General features: G+C 41.2%; 2 protein-coding genes and 1 pseudogene across 3 annotated transcripts; 1 reads left to right on the forward strand and 2 right to left on the reverse strand.

Annotated features, from left to right (window-relative positions):
* LOC101639386 overlaps positions 1 to 3,636 on the reverse strand; it is a 19,340-nt pseudogene extending 15,704 nt beyond the window's left edge.
* A 2,543-nt stretch (positions 3,637 to 6,179) lies between these two features.
* Positions 6,180 to 11,912, forward strand: SLC7A3 (solute carrier family 7 member 3). 2 transcript variants are annotated; one of them, XM_045297001.1, is made up of 12 exons: positions 6,180 to 6,360; positions 7,640 to 8,038; positions 8,346 to 8,504; positions 8,677 to 8,854; positions 9,009 to 9,121; positions 9,244 to 9,466; positions 9,624 to 9,763; positions 9,859 to 9,961; positions 10,382 to 10,548; positions 10,717 to 10,883; positions 11,326 to 11,434; positions 11,551 to 11,912. In XM_045297001.1, exons 2-12 carry the CDS (start codon positions 7,669 to 7,671, stop codon positions 11,661 to 11,663), a joined length of 1,842 nt encoding a protein of 613 aa, XP_045152936.1. In that variant the 5' UTR covers positions 6,180 to 6,360; positions 7,640 to 7,668; the 3' UTR covers positions 11,664 to 11,912. The 2 variants fall into 2 exon arrangements, with proteins under 2 accessions (XP_045152936.1, XP_004716740.2); XM_004716683.2 differs by lacking the exon at positions 6,180 to 6,360 and having other exon boundaries at positions 7,523 to 8,038.
* Positions 11,913 to 14,332: 2,420 nt separating this feature from the next.
* On the reverse strand, positions 14,333 to 15,093 carry PIGY (phosphatidylinositol glycan anchor biosynthesis class Y). Its single transcript, XM_004716684.2, has one exon. The coding sequence runs from the start codon at positions 15,090 to 15,092 to the stop codon at positions 14,877 to 14,879; it is 216 nt and encodes a 71-aa protein (XP_004716741.1). The 5' UTR covers position 15,093; the 3' UTR covers positions 14,333 to 14,876.
* Positions 15,094 to 15,099: the final 6 nt, after the last annotated feature.

Here is a 15,099-nt window from a genome sequence, read left to right on the forward strand (position 1 = left end):
GACAGACCTGCAGAGATAATAACATGCACAAAAACAAGACAGAACAAAACCAAGCAACAATATACAATAACCTTCCTTTTCAACGCTTATACACCAAGAGTCTTTCTTTATACATTCCAGTCTAAACCAATGATGTTTTCCTCTGAATATTTATACTAACAATTTCCTGTTACTCTTATAATTGAATCGAGCATCTAATATAAGTAATCTAATAATAAAATTATACATTATTCTGAATATGTATTGACTTTTAATTTTATTTGTATTGAGTTTTTTTTAATACTTCCTATGTGTCAGAAAGGAAAACTTGACCTCATAATCTCATCTCAGCATTCCAACAACCCTGTAAAATATGTATGTTATATCCAGAAAATGAGAGTCAAAGATACTATGTAATCTCCATTAATGCTAGATAGCTAGTAGTTGGCTACCTGGGAATTTAACCTAGATACAACTCCAAAGACTGCATGCCTAACCATTATGTAATATTCTTTCGATTGCATTGCATGTGTTTTTTCTCCCTAACTAAATTATTAAGGATCCCTGGTCGTGAGATGCAGTCAACTCGATAGCAGTGAGTGAACTATATAATTAAGACTAGAAAAGAAAAGGCTGTGTTCTTATGCTCCCTTTTGGTCTCTTCAGTGCTATTCTAGCTGCAATACACATAGTCAAGTGCTTAATAAATATTTGACCAATGCCTAAAATTAAGATGAAATTACTTAAAAAAATGGTTTAGTCTTTAGACAGATTCATTAGTGCCATATTCATAATGGAATACTAAAGGAAACAAGAATACTTGGGTCAATCATCAACTTCTGAGATGTTTTGGTGGAGGACAGTCATGCCTTCACAATCCTTGTTGGTCCTTTATGAGTAAAAATATTGTATGGGATGAATTATGTGTCTGAGCCAATGGTGTTCATTGAAAAATGTGTAGGCGCTTCTGTTTTTTTAGAGGAAGCATCTCAAGCATGTTTATTTCATCTTACACCTAAGAGGGGAAAAATTATTTTCCACATCTCAATTATAGTAGTATAAGAGGTCTTCTTCCTTCAGCTGTCTCAATCACTAACTTCCCTCTGACTTCTCTTCCACTTCCCTTTGGATTGAAGTTCCTGGCAGTCTAAATCTCTCTTCAACCTAAGTCCATGTTTCAATCATCCACACTATTACCAAGTCTGAGCTCAGGTGGCATAGTGGTCTACCCATTAAACTGCTAAGTGCAAGGTCGGCGGTTTAGACCCACCAGGCATATTGTTCAGGAGAAAGATGAGAGCTTTCTGCGCTCATAAAAAACGAAAAGGTCTCAGAAACCCAAAGGGGCAGTTTGTTCTACTGTGCACTATAGGATCTCTATGAGTCAGAATCCATCCACTCAATAGTAATGAATTTAATACCAGGTTTCTTCCCCCCCCTTAATATCAGGTTTCATACATTAGCCTTGCTCTTTCTTAACCAGTGATGCTACTCAGCTTTCCTATGGCACCTCAACACCTGTTAACTTGCCAACCCTAGTTTCACCAGTGGAGCATCATCACAACATTCCAGCCTACATATCAGTCTGACTTCCTATTTCAGCCACTCTCAGTCCCTGGAAAACTGCCTGTAGTCTCACATGCTATTCCTGAGTTTATTAAATGAGTCTCAGTTTTGTTTGTCACCATCTCTTGCTTGCAACACTTGGTTAACTACTTCAGCTAAACAAAATATTTATATCTTAAAATACATTTTACTCCTGATTTTGTCTATTCTCAGCTTTGGTGAATTTCTATCACTTTTAGAGTAAGAGGACAGTCACATGAGTTGATTTAAAAACACGTATGGGAAAAAATGAATTAAAAGATAAAGGAAATCGTTCACAAATTTTTTGAAGCCCCTCATAGTTCTCCATTACTCAATGCCATCAAGTCGATGCTGACACATAGCAACCCTATAGGACGGGGTAAAAATACACCTGTGAGATTCCCAGATTGTAACTGTATGGGAATAGAAAGCACCTTTCTTCTCTCAGAGCCACTGGTGATTTCGAGCTGATGATCTTATAGATTGAAATCCAACAGGAAACCACTATTCCACAAGGTCTCCAACTACTCATATCGCCATGCTGAGATACAAACCAAAACACAAGCAATGTTGCAGAATAGAACTGCACTCCACAGTTCTGGTGACTTTCTGGACACGGGTCACCAGGCCTTTCTTCCGAGATACCTGCTATCTACTCCTATAAAGAGTTAAGTCTCAGAAATCTGTAGGGTAATCTACACTCTGTCCTATGGAGTTGCTAGAAGTTAGAATCGACGTGATGGCAGTGAGTTTTTATTGTTATTTTTGTGACAAAAATAGCTTTACCATGTTCAGAGTTTACAAAAATCCAAATTGTCTTTAAATTTTAAATAATTTAAGTTACTGCTAACATGTTTACATGTTTATTTGAAATAGTAGAATACTATCTAATAACTGCTCTAATTCCAACTAGGATTTTTTTTCTTTCAGGTAACTGAAAATTTTATTTCAAATTGGCTTGAACAGCAAATTCATCAACACATCCAGACTACACTGCGTAAGCAGCAACCTCTTATTAAATGCACTCGATTACTGCATATAGCAGAGAGATAAATAGCTCTAACATTACTTTAGTCATTCAATTGTTCTTTATAACCAGCCGCGCTTTCCTTGCATTTATGAGTACTACCTGTGATATCCAGAATTTATGTTAGAGGACACTTTTTATAATTATAACAGTCACATTCTCAAAGAGCTAGTCAGAGAGTTCACCAAACAGCCAGAATTCTGTTACTGAGCAGTTCTGTTACGTTCAACACAAATGAAACAGATTAGAGGATAACATGTACTTTTACTATTAAAGATACTTTACAAGGTATTCTGTATTCTTACATAAAACTTGTATCCAGACTTGGAAGCAACCTAAGTTTTAATTCATATAAAATCAAATCTGGATAAATGAACATATTTGCTGTTACAATTCTGCTTTAAGACATACATACCATTTTGTGGTCTTAAGTAGTTAAGAGATAAGAGAAGCTAAAACCAAGTTTATTCTCTATGTCAACTTCCTATACCCAATTTGGAGGTTTGCTACTATAATTCAGATGCTTTTTTTTTTGCTCTTCAACTAAAACATTGCCTAAGTTCTCTATTACTCCTTTTAAATGCAAAACATGTCAATCACATTATGAATGGATGGAATGTTATATAGAACTGCTTGAAAATATTATGGAGCCAAGTCCTTAATGTTACTGTTAGTGACATTACATAATAGACTACTTATGTCATATATTTTCATCTCCAAATCTCTCAGCTGGCTGACCATCATCATTTGTACATGAATCATCATTTGTATACGATAGTGGACTGAAGACTGAAATAAAACTATTCAATCCTGCTTGTTGCCAACAACCCTAGTAAAATTTATTAAGATCCTGGAAATTATTGGGGGTGTACTGGCTGCAGTTGCAGGATAATGATCACCTGTAACATCTGAAACGCTTAAAAAAGAAAGCTGCAAAATACCATGAAGACAATGCATTTACCCACAATTCTCACATCACATGTCAAATTACCTTACAAAGGTAACAGCATATGCACCTAAGTGGCGATTTTACCTTCCCACATATTTGCCTTATGCTAAGATAAGTTGACAAAGATCTGCAAGAGTACAGCACCATCAGTGTCTATAAGATAAACTGTGGGTAGCAGATCTTGCCAACTCTTTTTAACTCTACTTTTACAGATGTTAATCAGAACCTGACAACTCCTTCACAATTTTTAAAAATGTCAAGGCTCTCTAGCAAATATTTCTGTTCAAGATTTAAATTAATTATTAAGTTGAGTTCAGAAACATCAGTTAATTGAAATTATACATGCAGTCCCTACTCCCTGTGAAAAAAACGTATTTAGTACAAACAGGGACACATTAAAGGTTGTATATACATGGTGACTTCAGAAAGTTTGCAGAAAAATGGAATGAAAAGATCATGGAATTTTACAATGCACTTCTTGAAGCCCCCTTATAGGTTATCTAGGTATTCGCTCCTAGGTACAACCTAGAAAAGATTTCCAAAGTTTTCAAACCCTGAAAATGTCATTCTAATCTTCACAATATAACACAATGTATAGGGACAATCACATTTGTCACATGATTTAACTCAGTTATATTAGGTGAGCAAATTTGAGCAGCTTTCCTAAAACTAGTCTTAAGAAAATGATGTTGAAGGGCAATACCACCTAAATGGGAAAATAAGGCATTTATTTTCCTTCACAATATTTGAGTTCAGTTACTGTCTTCTGATGAGAAATACTTATGCATTATCAGCATCATTAGACTGACTGGAAAAAAATTTCTTAGCGTAAAACAAACACAAAGCTAGCAAGTAACAGAGGCTGAAAACAAAATAAACACTGTTCTCTAAGCCTTACTCTGGAACAATGACTTTCAGCCATTCCTTTTCAAAATAAAGGCCTGATTTAAATTTCATATCTCCATGTTTGGAAACTGTTCAAAGTTTATACCATTTTTTCTCTTCCAATTTGAATATATTTTAGGCTCCCAAATGAGAAAGCTTAAGTTTTTCCCCCCTGTAAACACTAGATCCACTGGGCACTACTATGTTTAGGGACCAAGTCTAAAGGCAACCATGGAGTTAGGTTGGCCCCTATGTCTATCTTTGGATTCATTAGAATATTTCGGTAATGAAAATGTGTTTGCTTTCATCCTTTAGAAATTTTAGAAAATAAACTGCAAAATTGCGCATTGAGAGACAATGTGCAATTGAGAGACGCTCTGATGGGGTGAAATTGAAATAAAAATCACTGACTATTCAGCAACTGACATGAGGGTTCTAAGGATTTGGAACTTGAAGCTCAGGGAAAAACATGGACAATTAACATTTACCAATTAACTACCTTAGTACATCTTAGAACACTTCATTGTTTGGTCATAGTTAAAACAAACCAAAAACAAGGTCCTTCTGTGTGGCCCAATGATTAATTAAAGGCTTAGCAGCTCCCCAAAGGTTGGTGGCTCAAATCCATCAGAGAAAGGCTGGGAAAGCGGCTCCCATAAGGTCACTGTAAGTTGAAACAGACTCAACTGCACCTCATAACAGCAATCTGCTTGTAAGAGCGTCCTATACATCCACACGGAACCCTTGTGGTGCTGTAGGTTACACAGTGAACTGAAAACCACAAAGTTGGAGGTTCTAACCCATCGGCTACTCTACAGGAGAAAAACAAGGCTGTCTGTTCCGATACAAATGTAAATCTTGGGAAAACAATCGTACATAGGATTGCTGTGAGTCAGTATTGACTCAATATAGGCTTTTCTTTTGTTTCCTAGAAACTCCTAGCCTAAAAAGGTGTCCCTTGCTGCTGGCCCTTCCCAGATTGGTTTGATTCCACTCCTCCTCTTGTGCATTTGAATGAAGTATGTGACTAATAGGAGGCAGACATTGGAGTTCAACCAAGTTCTATCAATAAGGTTGTCAACAAATAATTACGGTGTAGCCTTAGGCAAGTCATGCCCCTGAGCCTCAGCTTTCTCAGTTGTAAAATGAAATTAAATAAACTCTTCTCCTATCCACTGTTGTCTCGATTTAATATTTAATATGGAGAGATTGGAACCTGGGCATCTAGATGGGATTATCTCTCTACAGGTAATAGTTGAAATACTCAGAGCTGATGATGAGGGTTGTAGAGTCAAAATCAAATGACTGTTCATAATTCTGCACGATCCTTAAAAAAGATTACAGGGGAGAGGGAATCCCGTGTAGACAGACAAGAAAGCTAAGGAAGATCGAAAGAGAGTGAGATGGAGACTCCCATGCTGTTTTTTCCTCCTCACTCCTCCCAGAATCACTGATTCAGACTAACAAGGCACAAAGGTAGAAAATTAATGGGCTGGGGGTGGGCGTCCTTGCATAGGAAGCCTCTTACTGCTCTGCTTTGATGACTGAGAGGAAAATAAGAAAAGGCTGCCCTTCCCCCTTTCTCATTCTCTATCCCACCGACAGGGCTTAATTGCGCGGATGGGAAGCAGTCGCTGGTGCCACGCAGCAGTCCCTTTTGCAAAGCAAAGAAGTATGCGGTCTGATGTGGCGTGGCATGGGGTGTGTGTGTGTGTGTGTGTGTGTGTGTGTGGAATGTAAGGAAGATTGGAGGGTGGGATCTCATGACGTTACCAGCTCCGCCTACTGATGTATAGGCGCGCAACGATCCCAAGCCGCAGCTTTGAAGCCTAAAGCACGGAACTCGCCAGCCCTTACCCAACAAAGCTTAACTCTCAGCCTCACCAAACTGGACCCAGTATTCTCCACTCCCTGGGCTTGCAATACCTTTCAGGTAAGCCTTGGGGTCGACACTGGGGCTTGAGGGGACGCTGCAAATGTCTGGGCATACCTAGAATTCTCTGGCCATCCTGGTGTGTATTTGCATCAAGTGGGCCGTGACCTGTTGCTGGCAAGACCCCAGCCCCGGGAGCTAAGGATCTCATCTTCTCTCTTGTCTTAGATTGCTTCCAGATGGAGGCACAAGAATCTGGGAGCTGAGTTGTGGGGCGTTGGGTCAGAGCCCCTCCTAATTGCAGACAGGCGGGTGTCGGGCAGAGCCCCTCCCAATTGCAGACAGGAGGGTGTAGATATCTTGGGTTGCTTTGGGGCCCCTCTTGGGGTGCATCTCCAAATCTTTAGATGTCAAAACCCTCCTCAAGGTTGGTGAATCCTAGGCCAGCCTCGCAGTACTGGAGGAAGTGAGGGAGCATTTGCTTAACCCCTTGGGTGACGGCAGCTTCAGTTTTGTAGTGCCGGCTTGGTGAGAAAAGATGGAATCAAGTCATTATTCACTTTGTAGCTAGATGCAACCAAGGTTAGTTCCCCTTCACTAGGAGTTGTCTGGGAGGCATGCCTATTTTAAGCCCTGGAGGAGAGCTCTGAAAATGAATGTGCGCATTGGATTTGAGAAGGGGGATTGTCTCAGAGTTACTGGTCACTCCTAGGTTGAGTTCTGGTTCATTCCCGAGGAGCCACAGGCCAGTAAACAGACACAGATTAGGATCTGGGCTCCTGAGTTTGGGTCTAGGATAAAACCTAGGGTTTCCAGACACGGGAAAGAAGATAACTAATATTGCCCGAATACCTACTTAAGTGCCAACCACTGTACTACAGGAAGCTTCCACACGCCTTCTCTGAAACTGACCTGAAAATCTTGTGGTATATTGTAATTCTTTTTTTTTATATTGTAATTCTTATATACAGATAACCTGAGATCAGAGGCAAAGTGTCTTACCTTTGTCTTTTCAACAATACCCTCGAGTCTCCTCTCTTTGGAAGCCTTGGTGGTATAGTGGGTACACATTGAGCTGCTAACTTGGAGGCTAGCACTTTGAAGCCACCAGCTGCTCCTTGGGAGAAAGGTGGAGCTTTCTAATCCTGTAAAGAATTACAGTATTGGAAACCCCCAGATGCAGTTCTACCCTGTGTGAGTTGGCATTAACTTGATAGCAGTTGGAGTTTGGCAGTTTGAGTCTATAGCCCCTTTACTTGGTGTAGTGAGTCTTGTGAGTCAGTCTTGGAACTCGGGAGAATGAACCTCATTGAAGAGCTTTTGTTTTGTCTTCCACTAGATCCTAGCACCCTTTTAAATTCCACTAGAATGCCGTGGCAATCACTTCGCAGATTTGGTCAAAAGCTGGTACGCAGACGTGCACTGGAGCCAGGCATGGTTGAGACTCGCCTTACCAGATGCCTGAACACCCTGGATTTAGTAGCCCTGGGTGTGGGCAGCACTTTGGGTGCAGGTGTGTACGTCCTGGCTGGTGAGGTGGCCAGAGATAAAGCAGGACCATCCATTGTGATCTCTTTTATGGTGGCTGCCTTATCTTCTGTGCTGGCTGGGCTGTGCTATGCAGAGTTTGGTGCCCGAGTTCCTTGTGCTGGTTCTGCATATCTCTACAGCTATGTCACGGTGGGGGAACTCTGGGCCTTCACCACAGGCTGGAACCTCATCCTCTCCTATGTTATCGGTGAGATGGGGCAGTGGGGTGGGGTGGGGGGAACTAAATAGACAACAAAGGGGTTTTGGGCCAAGTGCAATGGTGAAGCTGAGGTGTTCCTCATTCATAGAGCCTCAATACAGCTAATGTGTTTGTTGGGTGGGACTGTGGAGAAATTGTTAATTATATGACCCTTTGTCCTGATTTCCTTAACTTTTTTTTTGTTCTAAAGAAGTGAGAATAGATAAAACATGGCAGGGATTTGTGTGAAACTGGTATGGGGAGGGAGGAAGGGAAGAAAGGAATTTGAAACCCTGTTTCTCTGTCTGCTTCACAGGTACAGCCAGTGTGGCCCGTGCCTGGAGTTCTGCTTTTGACAACCTGATTGGGAACCACATTTCCCAGACCCTGCAGAGGAGTATCTCACTGCATGTGCCTCACATCCTTGCAGATTATCCAGATTTCTTTGCTATGGGCCTTGTGTTGCTACTTACTGGTGAGGCAAGGAACAAAGATAATGATGGAGAAGTGGGAACGAGGAGCAGGTCTAGGAAGGGTTTGGTGGAGGTGATAATGGTGGGGGAGAAGAGAATCTGGGAAGGAAAAGGATGCTGACAAACTTGGACTGAGGACCCTTTCCCCAAGTTCTGAATGCATTTCTTCCACAGGATTGCTGGCTCTGGGAGCTAGTGAGTCAGCCCTAGTTACCAAAGTGTTCACAGGGGTGAATCTTTTGGTTCTTGGCTTTGTCATCATCTCTGGCTTCATTAAGGGGAAGCTGCATAACTGGAAGCTCACTGAAGAAGACTATGAATTGGCCATGCCTGGACCCAATGGCACTTATAGGTTAGAAGATTCATTCTGAGGAGCTGTGGGTCTGGGAGCATGGTGGCAGAGTATAAACTAAGGGATTTAGAATTAAGGGTGGGGAGGAATGGGAGCCTGGGCCTAGAGAAAAGGTACATAGACTTAACCTCTTCCATCCCTTATTTCACTCTAGCTTGGGTCCTCTGGGATCTGGAGGATTTGTGCCTTTCGGCTTCGAGGGGATTCTCCGTGGAGCAGCTACCTGTTTCTATGCATTTGTTGGCTTTGACTGTATTGCTACCACAGGTAACAGAGTCATTTCATTCTCTATGGGGTTTGGGCACAGTGTTACTCAGACTGCATGCAGCTCATGGGTGGTAGAGCAGTGAGCCCGCATCCCTAATTCAGACACATGTCCCTTTCTGCAGGCGATGAGGCCCAGAATCCCCAGCGTTCCATCCCTATGAGCATTGTGATCTCACTGTTTGTCTGCTTTTTGGCATATTTTGGTGTATCCTCTGCACTCACACTAATGATGCCTTACTACCAGCTTCAACCTGAGAGCCCTTTGCCTGAGGCATTTTTTCATATTGGATGGGCCCCTGCCCGCTATGTTGTGGCTGTTGGTTCACTCTGCGCTCTTTCTACTAGGTCAGTGTCAAATGTTTGTTTCTCATCTGCTGTTAGAGTCTCAGGTACCAGAGAATATCCTTTGGGTTGTGAGGGAGAGGCAGAGCCCTCTTATCCAAACAGGTTAGGAAGAGAGATCTCAGCCAACTCATGCTACTCTGAGCATTCTTTTCTCCAGCCTCTTGGGCTCCATGTTCCCCATGCCTCGAGTGATCTACGCAATGGCGGACGATGGCCTCCTGTTCCATGTTCTTGCTCGGATCCACACTAGCACACACACACCCATGGTGGCCACTCTGGTCTCTGGAGTTATTGCAGGTAAAAAATTCACTTTCTCTTCCCCATATTTGTTTCATCAATTCTTTTAACTTTGTTATTCCTGTTGGTGTATGTTTTTTTCTCCTCACTTTTAGCATTCATGGCATTTCTCTTTGAATTGACTGACCTTGTGGACCTCATGTCAATTGGGACCCTGCTTGCTTACTCCCTGGTGGCTATTTGTGTTCTCATCCTGAGGTGAGACTTCTTTCCTGTGCATCCTGTAATTCAGAATTTTACTCTTGGATGAAAGATGAAGATTTGCTCCTTCTTTCTCATCTACCTTCATCATTCTGGTTCTCTTTGATATTTGTTACTGCTAAAACATTGTGAATCAGAAGCTTTAATTATCTGGAAGGAGATGGTAACGTGGTCAAGGGTTGTTCCTAATATTATTTTCCTACTCTTGTCTTGGAGTAGCCATAGTGGTGTAGTGGTCATGCATTGGGCTGCAATCCGCATGGTCAGAAGTTTGAAACCACCTGCAGCTTCATGGGAGAAGGACTGGGCTTTCTACTCCCATAAACAGTTACAGTTTCAGAAACCCATAGGGGGCTCACTGTGAGTCAGCATTGACTTGATGACAGTTCGTTTGTTTTATTTTGATTCTTGCCTTAGGTATCAGCCTGACCAGGAGATAAAGAATAGGGAAGATGAAGCGGAGTTGCAGGGGGAGAAGATGCCTGAAGCAAAGAAGTTGACTCTACAGGGAGTGTTTTGCTCATTTAACTCTATACCCACTGCATTCTCTGGTCAAGTTGTTTATATTTGTTCCACACTACTTGGTGAGCAATGGGACTTCCCTTTAAGGCCAGCATGATGGGGTGGGAGTATATATGGTATTTGGTGGCTGAAGTAGAATGAAAGTAATCCTCCTTGGAATGTGGAACATAACCTCTTCACATATTGCACTTAAGAGTTGGTTCTAATGTCTTTCAATTGGACTTTTCAAGCTCTCCTGATGAATATCCTATGTCTGGTGCTGGCTCAGAGGCCAATTCCACTGCTTTCTGGAGACCCAGTGTGGATTGCAGTGGTTGTGCTGCTCCTGATGCTCATTACTGGTATCACTTGGGTCATCTGGAGACAGCCACAGAGCTCTACTTCTCTTCACTTCAAGGTAAAGGACTTCTTTTTTTCCACCATCCTACCTTGGAGTAATAGTCTCTAGATATCTTGAAGTCTAATAAGGTTCATCAAATAAAACTCATTTTCTAAGACTGTAAATATTTATAGGAACAGAAAGTCTCATTTTTTTCCAATGGAGCGGTTGGTGGATTTGAACTGCTGACCTTCTGGTTGGCAGCTCATTGCAATCAGGGCTCCTGAATAAAATTCATAGGTACCCTTCTTTCCCTGACCCTTTTTAGTTACTTTATAGCTACATTCTCCCAAATTCTGCCTTTTCTTGATATTTTGTATGAGGTATTCTAAATAAGTGGGCACTGAAAAATACAGCATAAGTAGGGGTTGGATTTTCCTTTTCCTAGTCTAATAGGATAGAGGGTCTTTTTCTAGAACACCCTGTAGTATTTATAAAGAAGCTTTTACTTTGTCTCCAGGTTCCTGCTTTACCTCTTCTCCCACTAGTGAGCATCTTTGTGAACATTTACCTTATGATGCAGATGACAGCTGGCACCTGGACCCGATTTGGAGTCTGGATGCTGATTGGTAAGTATCTATTTGGGTAGAATAAACCTCTTAGGTATTTTGCCTCAACTCTTTTCCCTCTTGGTCTTAAATAGGAGACTTATTAAAACATTTTTAAGTGAATACTTTCTCATTAGGGTTTGCTATCTACTTTGGTTATGGGATCCGGCACAGCATGGAAGAGGTTAAGAGTGACCAGTCAAAGCCTGTAGACCTTGATCTCAGCAGTTCCTGTGCTCACTCAATTTGACATCATCACATCGCGATGCCATCTGGTCCTTCTGCATAGTAATGCATTTCCTGACCCCAGTCTAGGTCTCCATGGGATATTGATGCGGGACATTAACAGAGCTCTGTATTTATTGGAGTGAAGGATCTGTCTTTGCTGCTTTTTGTCTACTTTTTGCTTGTCTATTTTGTAAACTGACTTTCTGATTGTGTCTATAATTTCTTATTGGCGTTAAAATTATTATTAAAATAAAGTAAAGTAGAAACTGTGCATGTCCTGTTTTCTGCTTCTGTGGATGATGTAGATCCTGGATTCAAGAGTGAAGAGCTTCAGAAAGGGTCCTAGGTTTTCTACTCAAAAAACCCAACTCACTTCTGAGCCGATGCTTTCTGATAGTGACCCTACAGGGCAGGGTAGATCTTCCCCTGTGGGTTTCCAAGATTATAAATATTTACAGGAGTAGAAACCCTTGTCTTTCTCCTGCATAGTGGCCGGTAGTTTCAAACTGCTGACCTTGTGGTTAGTATCCCAACCTCTATCGCACCAGGAATCCTGTTGGTTTTCTACAGACACTGCAAAAATATCTGTTACGCTTATGTGTGCTTCTTATTGCTTCAAGGTCTGAACTGTCAACTGTCAAGTCTAATCACATAGGAATGATCTTGAGATGTTCCCCCCTTGCTACACTAAAGGTTAGGATCTGAATAAGTTGACAGCAATGCTGTCTCTGAGATTTGGGAGTAAACTCTGATCTCAACATTGGTATTGCTCAGGGTCTACACAAAGAACATTGTCTCCTGTTCCACTCCTTATAGTTGGACCAGTTTCAGACTCCTATGACTGCTTGGGCAACAGACATTTTGACGGGAGTGTTCGGCACTGCTGAGAAGCAGGGATGGGCAATAGGGGAGTTTAGTAAAGAAATGTATATAGTGATTGTTATGGAAGTAATATAGGGACGGTGGTGAGAGCTATGTTTATTCAGCAAACATATATGGATCTACTATAAAATTCCAGGTCCCATTCTGGGTGCTGGGGATACAAACATGAATAAAACATAGTCCGTATCTTCAAGAAACTCACAATTTTGTCAAGTAAACAAATGTCTTCATAACAATGTGATTTGTACCACTGCCGGGTAAGTGTTAAGTGCTATGGAACCACAAAGGACTTTCTTGACCTGAGTATTGAATAGGTACTTAAAACGTGGATTCAAGAGAGGACTTGTCTGTCATGAGCAGTGTGCTCAAAATCATGACAGTGTGAAAATATATATTGTATTGACATATGGCATATTATTTAATGTGGCTGAAGGGAAGCATACAGAATAGTGGTGAAAGATCTGAATGACCTTTAATATCCTACTAAAGAATTCAGATATTATCTGAGTAAGGGTTTTATGGGGAGAGGGTGGAGGGAAGGTGAAAATGACTGAAGGATTATAAACAGAGGAACGGTTAGATTTATCAGTATTTCAGCAGCATGAAGGGTGACCTGGAAAAGAGGGTCCTGGGAGGAAGATAGATGTTGTTAGGTGCCATTGAGTTAGTCCTGACTCACAATGACCGTGTGCACAACAGAATGTAATACTACCCAGTCCTGCAGCATCCTCACAGTTTTCCGCATGTTTGAGCCCATTGTTGGAGTCATGGTGTGGATTCATTTCCTTAAGGGCATTCCTCTTTCCCCCTGCCCCTCTACTTTACCAAACATGATATCCTTCTCCAAGGACTGGTCTTTTCTGACACCATGCCCAAAATATGTAAGACGAAGTCTTACTGTCCTTGCCTCTAAGGAGCACTCTGGCCTTACTTCTTCTAAGACAAATCAGTTTGTACTTTTTGTTGTCCAGGGTACTTTCCATGTTCTTCTCCAGCACCACAATACACATGCATCGATTCTTCTTCAGTCTTTTTTATTCAATGTCCAACTTCCAGAGGCAAATGATGAAAGTGAAAAATGCCGTGGTTGGTGTCAACACTGATTGTGGATTTAAGCAAGACAAAATTCTTGACAACTTCAATCTTTTCTCCATTGATCATGATGTTACCTGCTGGTCTAGTTGTGAGGATTTTGGTCTTCTTTGCGTTGAGCAATAATCCATACTAAAGAATGCAATCCTTGATCTTCATCAGCAAGTGCTTCAAGTCCTCCTCACTTTCAGCAAGCAAGGTTGTGTCATCTGCATATCTCAGGTTATTAATAACCCTGCCATCAATCCTGGTGCCACATTCTTCTTCATATACATCAGCTTCTCTGATGATTTGCTTAACAAATCATTGAAAAGTATGGTGACAGATACAACACTGTATAAGCCATGTATTATTCCCTTGTTCTGTTCATACAACTGCCTTTTGATCCATGTACAAGTTTTGCATGAGCACAATAAAATGTTCTGGAATCCCTATTTTTCTCAAGGTTATCCATAGTTGTTATGATCCATGCAGTCGAATGCTTTGGAATAGTCAATAAAACACAAGTAAACATCTTTCTGTTATTCTCTGCTTCCAGCCAAGATCCACCTGACATCAGCAATGGTATTCCTTGTCCCATATCTTTGTCTGAATTCAGCCTGAACCCCCTGTCAATGTACTGCTGCCATTGTTGTTGGATGATCTTCAGTAAAATGTTAGTGGTATGTGATATCCGTGATAATGTTTCATAGCTTGAACATTCTTTTTTTTTCTATATGGGTGTTGTCATCTCATTTTATTAGTATTCATATAATCACAAGGTAAATTTACAGACTAAGACTTTTGCCAAGTATGTGAAAATTTCATTTTAAGGTTTTCTATCACACTAGTTCAAATACACGTCTCTACAACTACTCTTTAAAAAGCTCCTTGGGGATTATTTCAGTCATTCCTCACATGTGATTTGCCTCATGAGCTTGGATCCAAACAAACAGTATTTCAAAAGATTAACTGTTAAAATGGGAAAATAAAGAATAAAGTTATCAGCTGATTAGGCCTGTTAATCTCCAAACTATCTTGTCAAAATGTTTCTTCTGATAGAGCAGTTGTTATAAACTGGCCCAAGATCCTTCAAACCCTCGGCGTGGTACAAGAGCGGGAGCAGAGCAGCTGCAGCTTCAGTCTGCTGTAGTCCCAACTCTGACAGGAACAAGGCGCAGCTTCCCTGCCAACCAAATGGGATTTCAATGCTAGCTGAGCTTTCAGAGAAAGAGGCCCAAAACATATCATTATTTTATAGACCATCTTGGCTCTGGCTACATTAATTATGTCTGAAGAGTTTAATACCCATCCAAGTCCAAAGGTGGAAGAACATATAAACAGGTATGGTGAGGGGCAAGAGCAGACTGTAAAAGCACAGGCTGGTGGTGCTGGTGCAGTCCTGGGGGGAGTTTTCTTCTACAGAGGCGGGGTAGAACAGTCCCGCTAGGGACACCAGTGGGATAAGGACAGTCAGTGTAGGAAGAGTCAGAAACATTCTGCTC

Source organism: Echinops telfairi, unplaced genomic scaffold (assembly GCF_000313985.2).
Source record: "Echinops telfairi isolate 266 unplaced genomic scaffold, ASM31398v2 ScPeMD7_7415;HRSCAF=8453, whole genome shotgun sequence".
NCBI classification, from domain to species: Eukaryota; Metazoa; Chordata; class Mammalia; order Afrosoricida; family Tenrecidae; genus Echinops; species Echinops telfairi.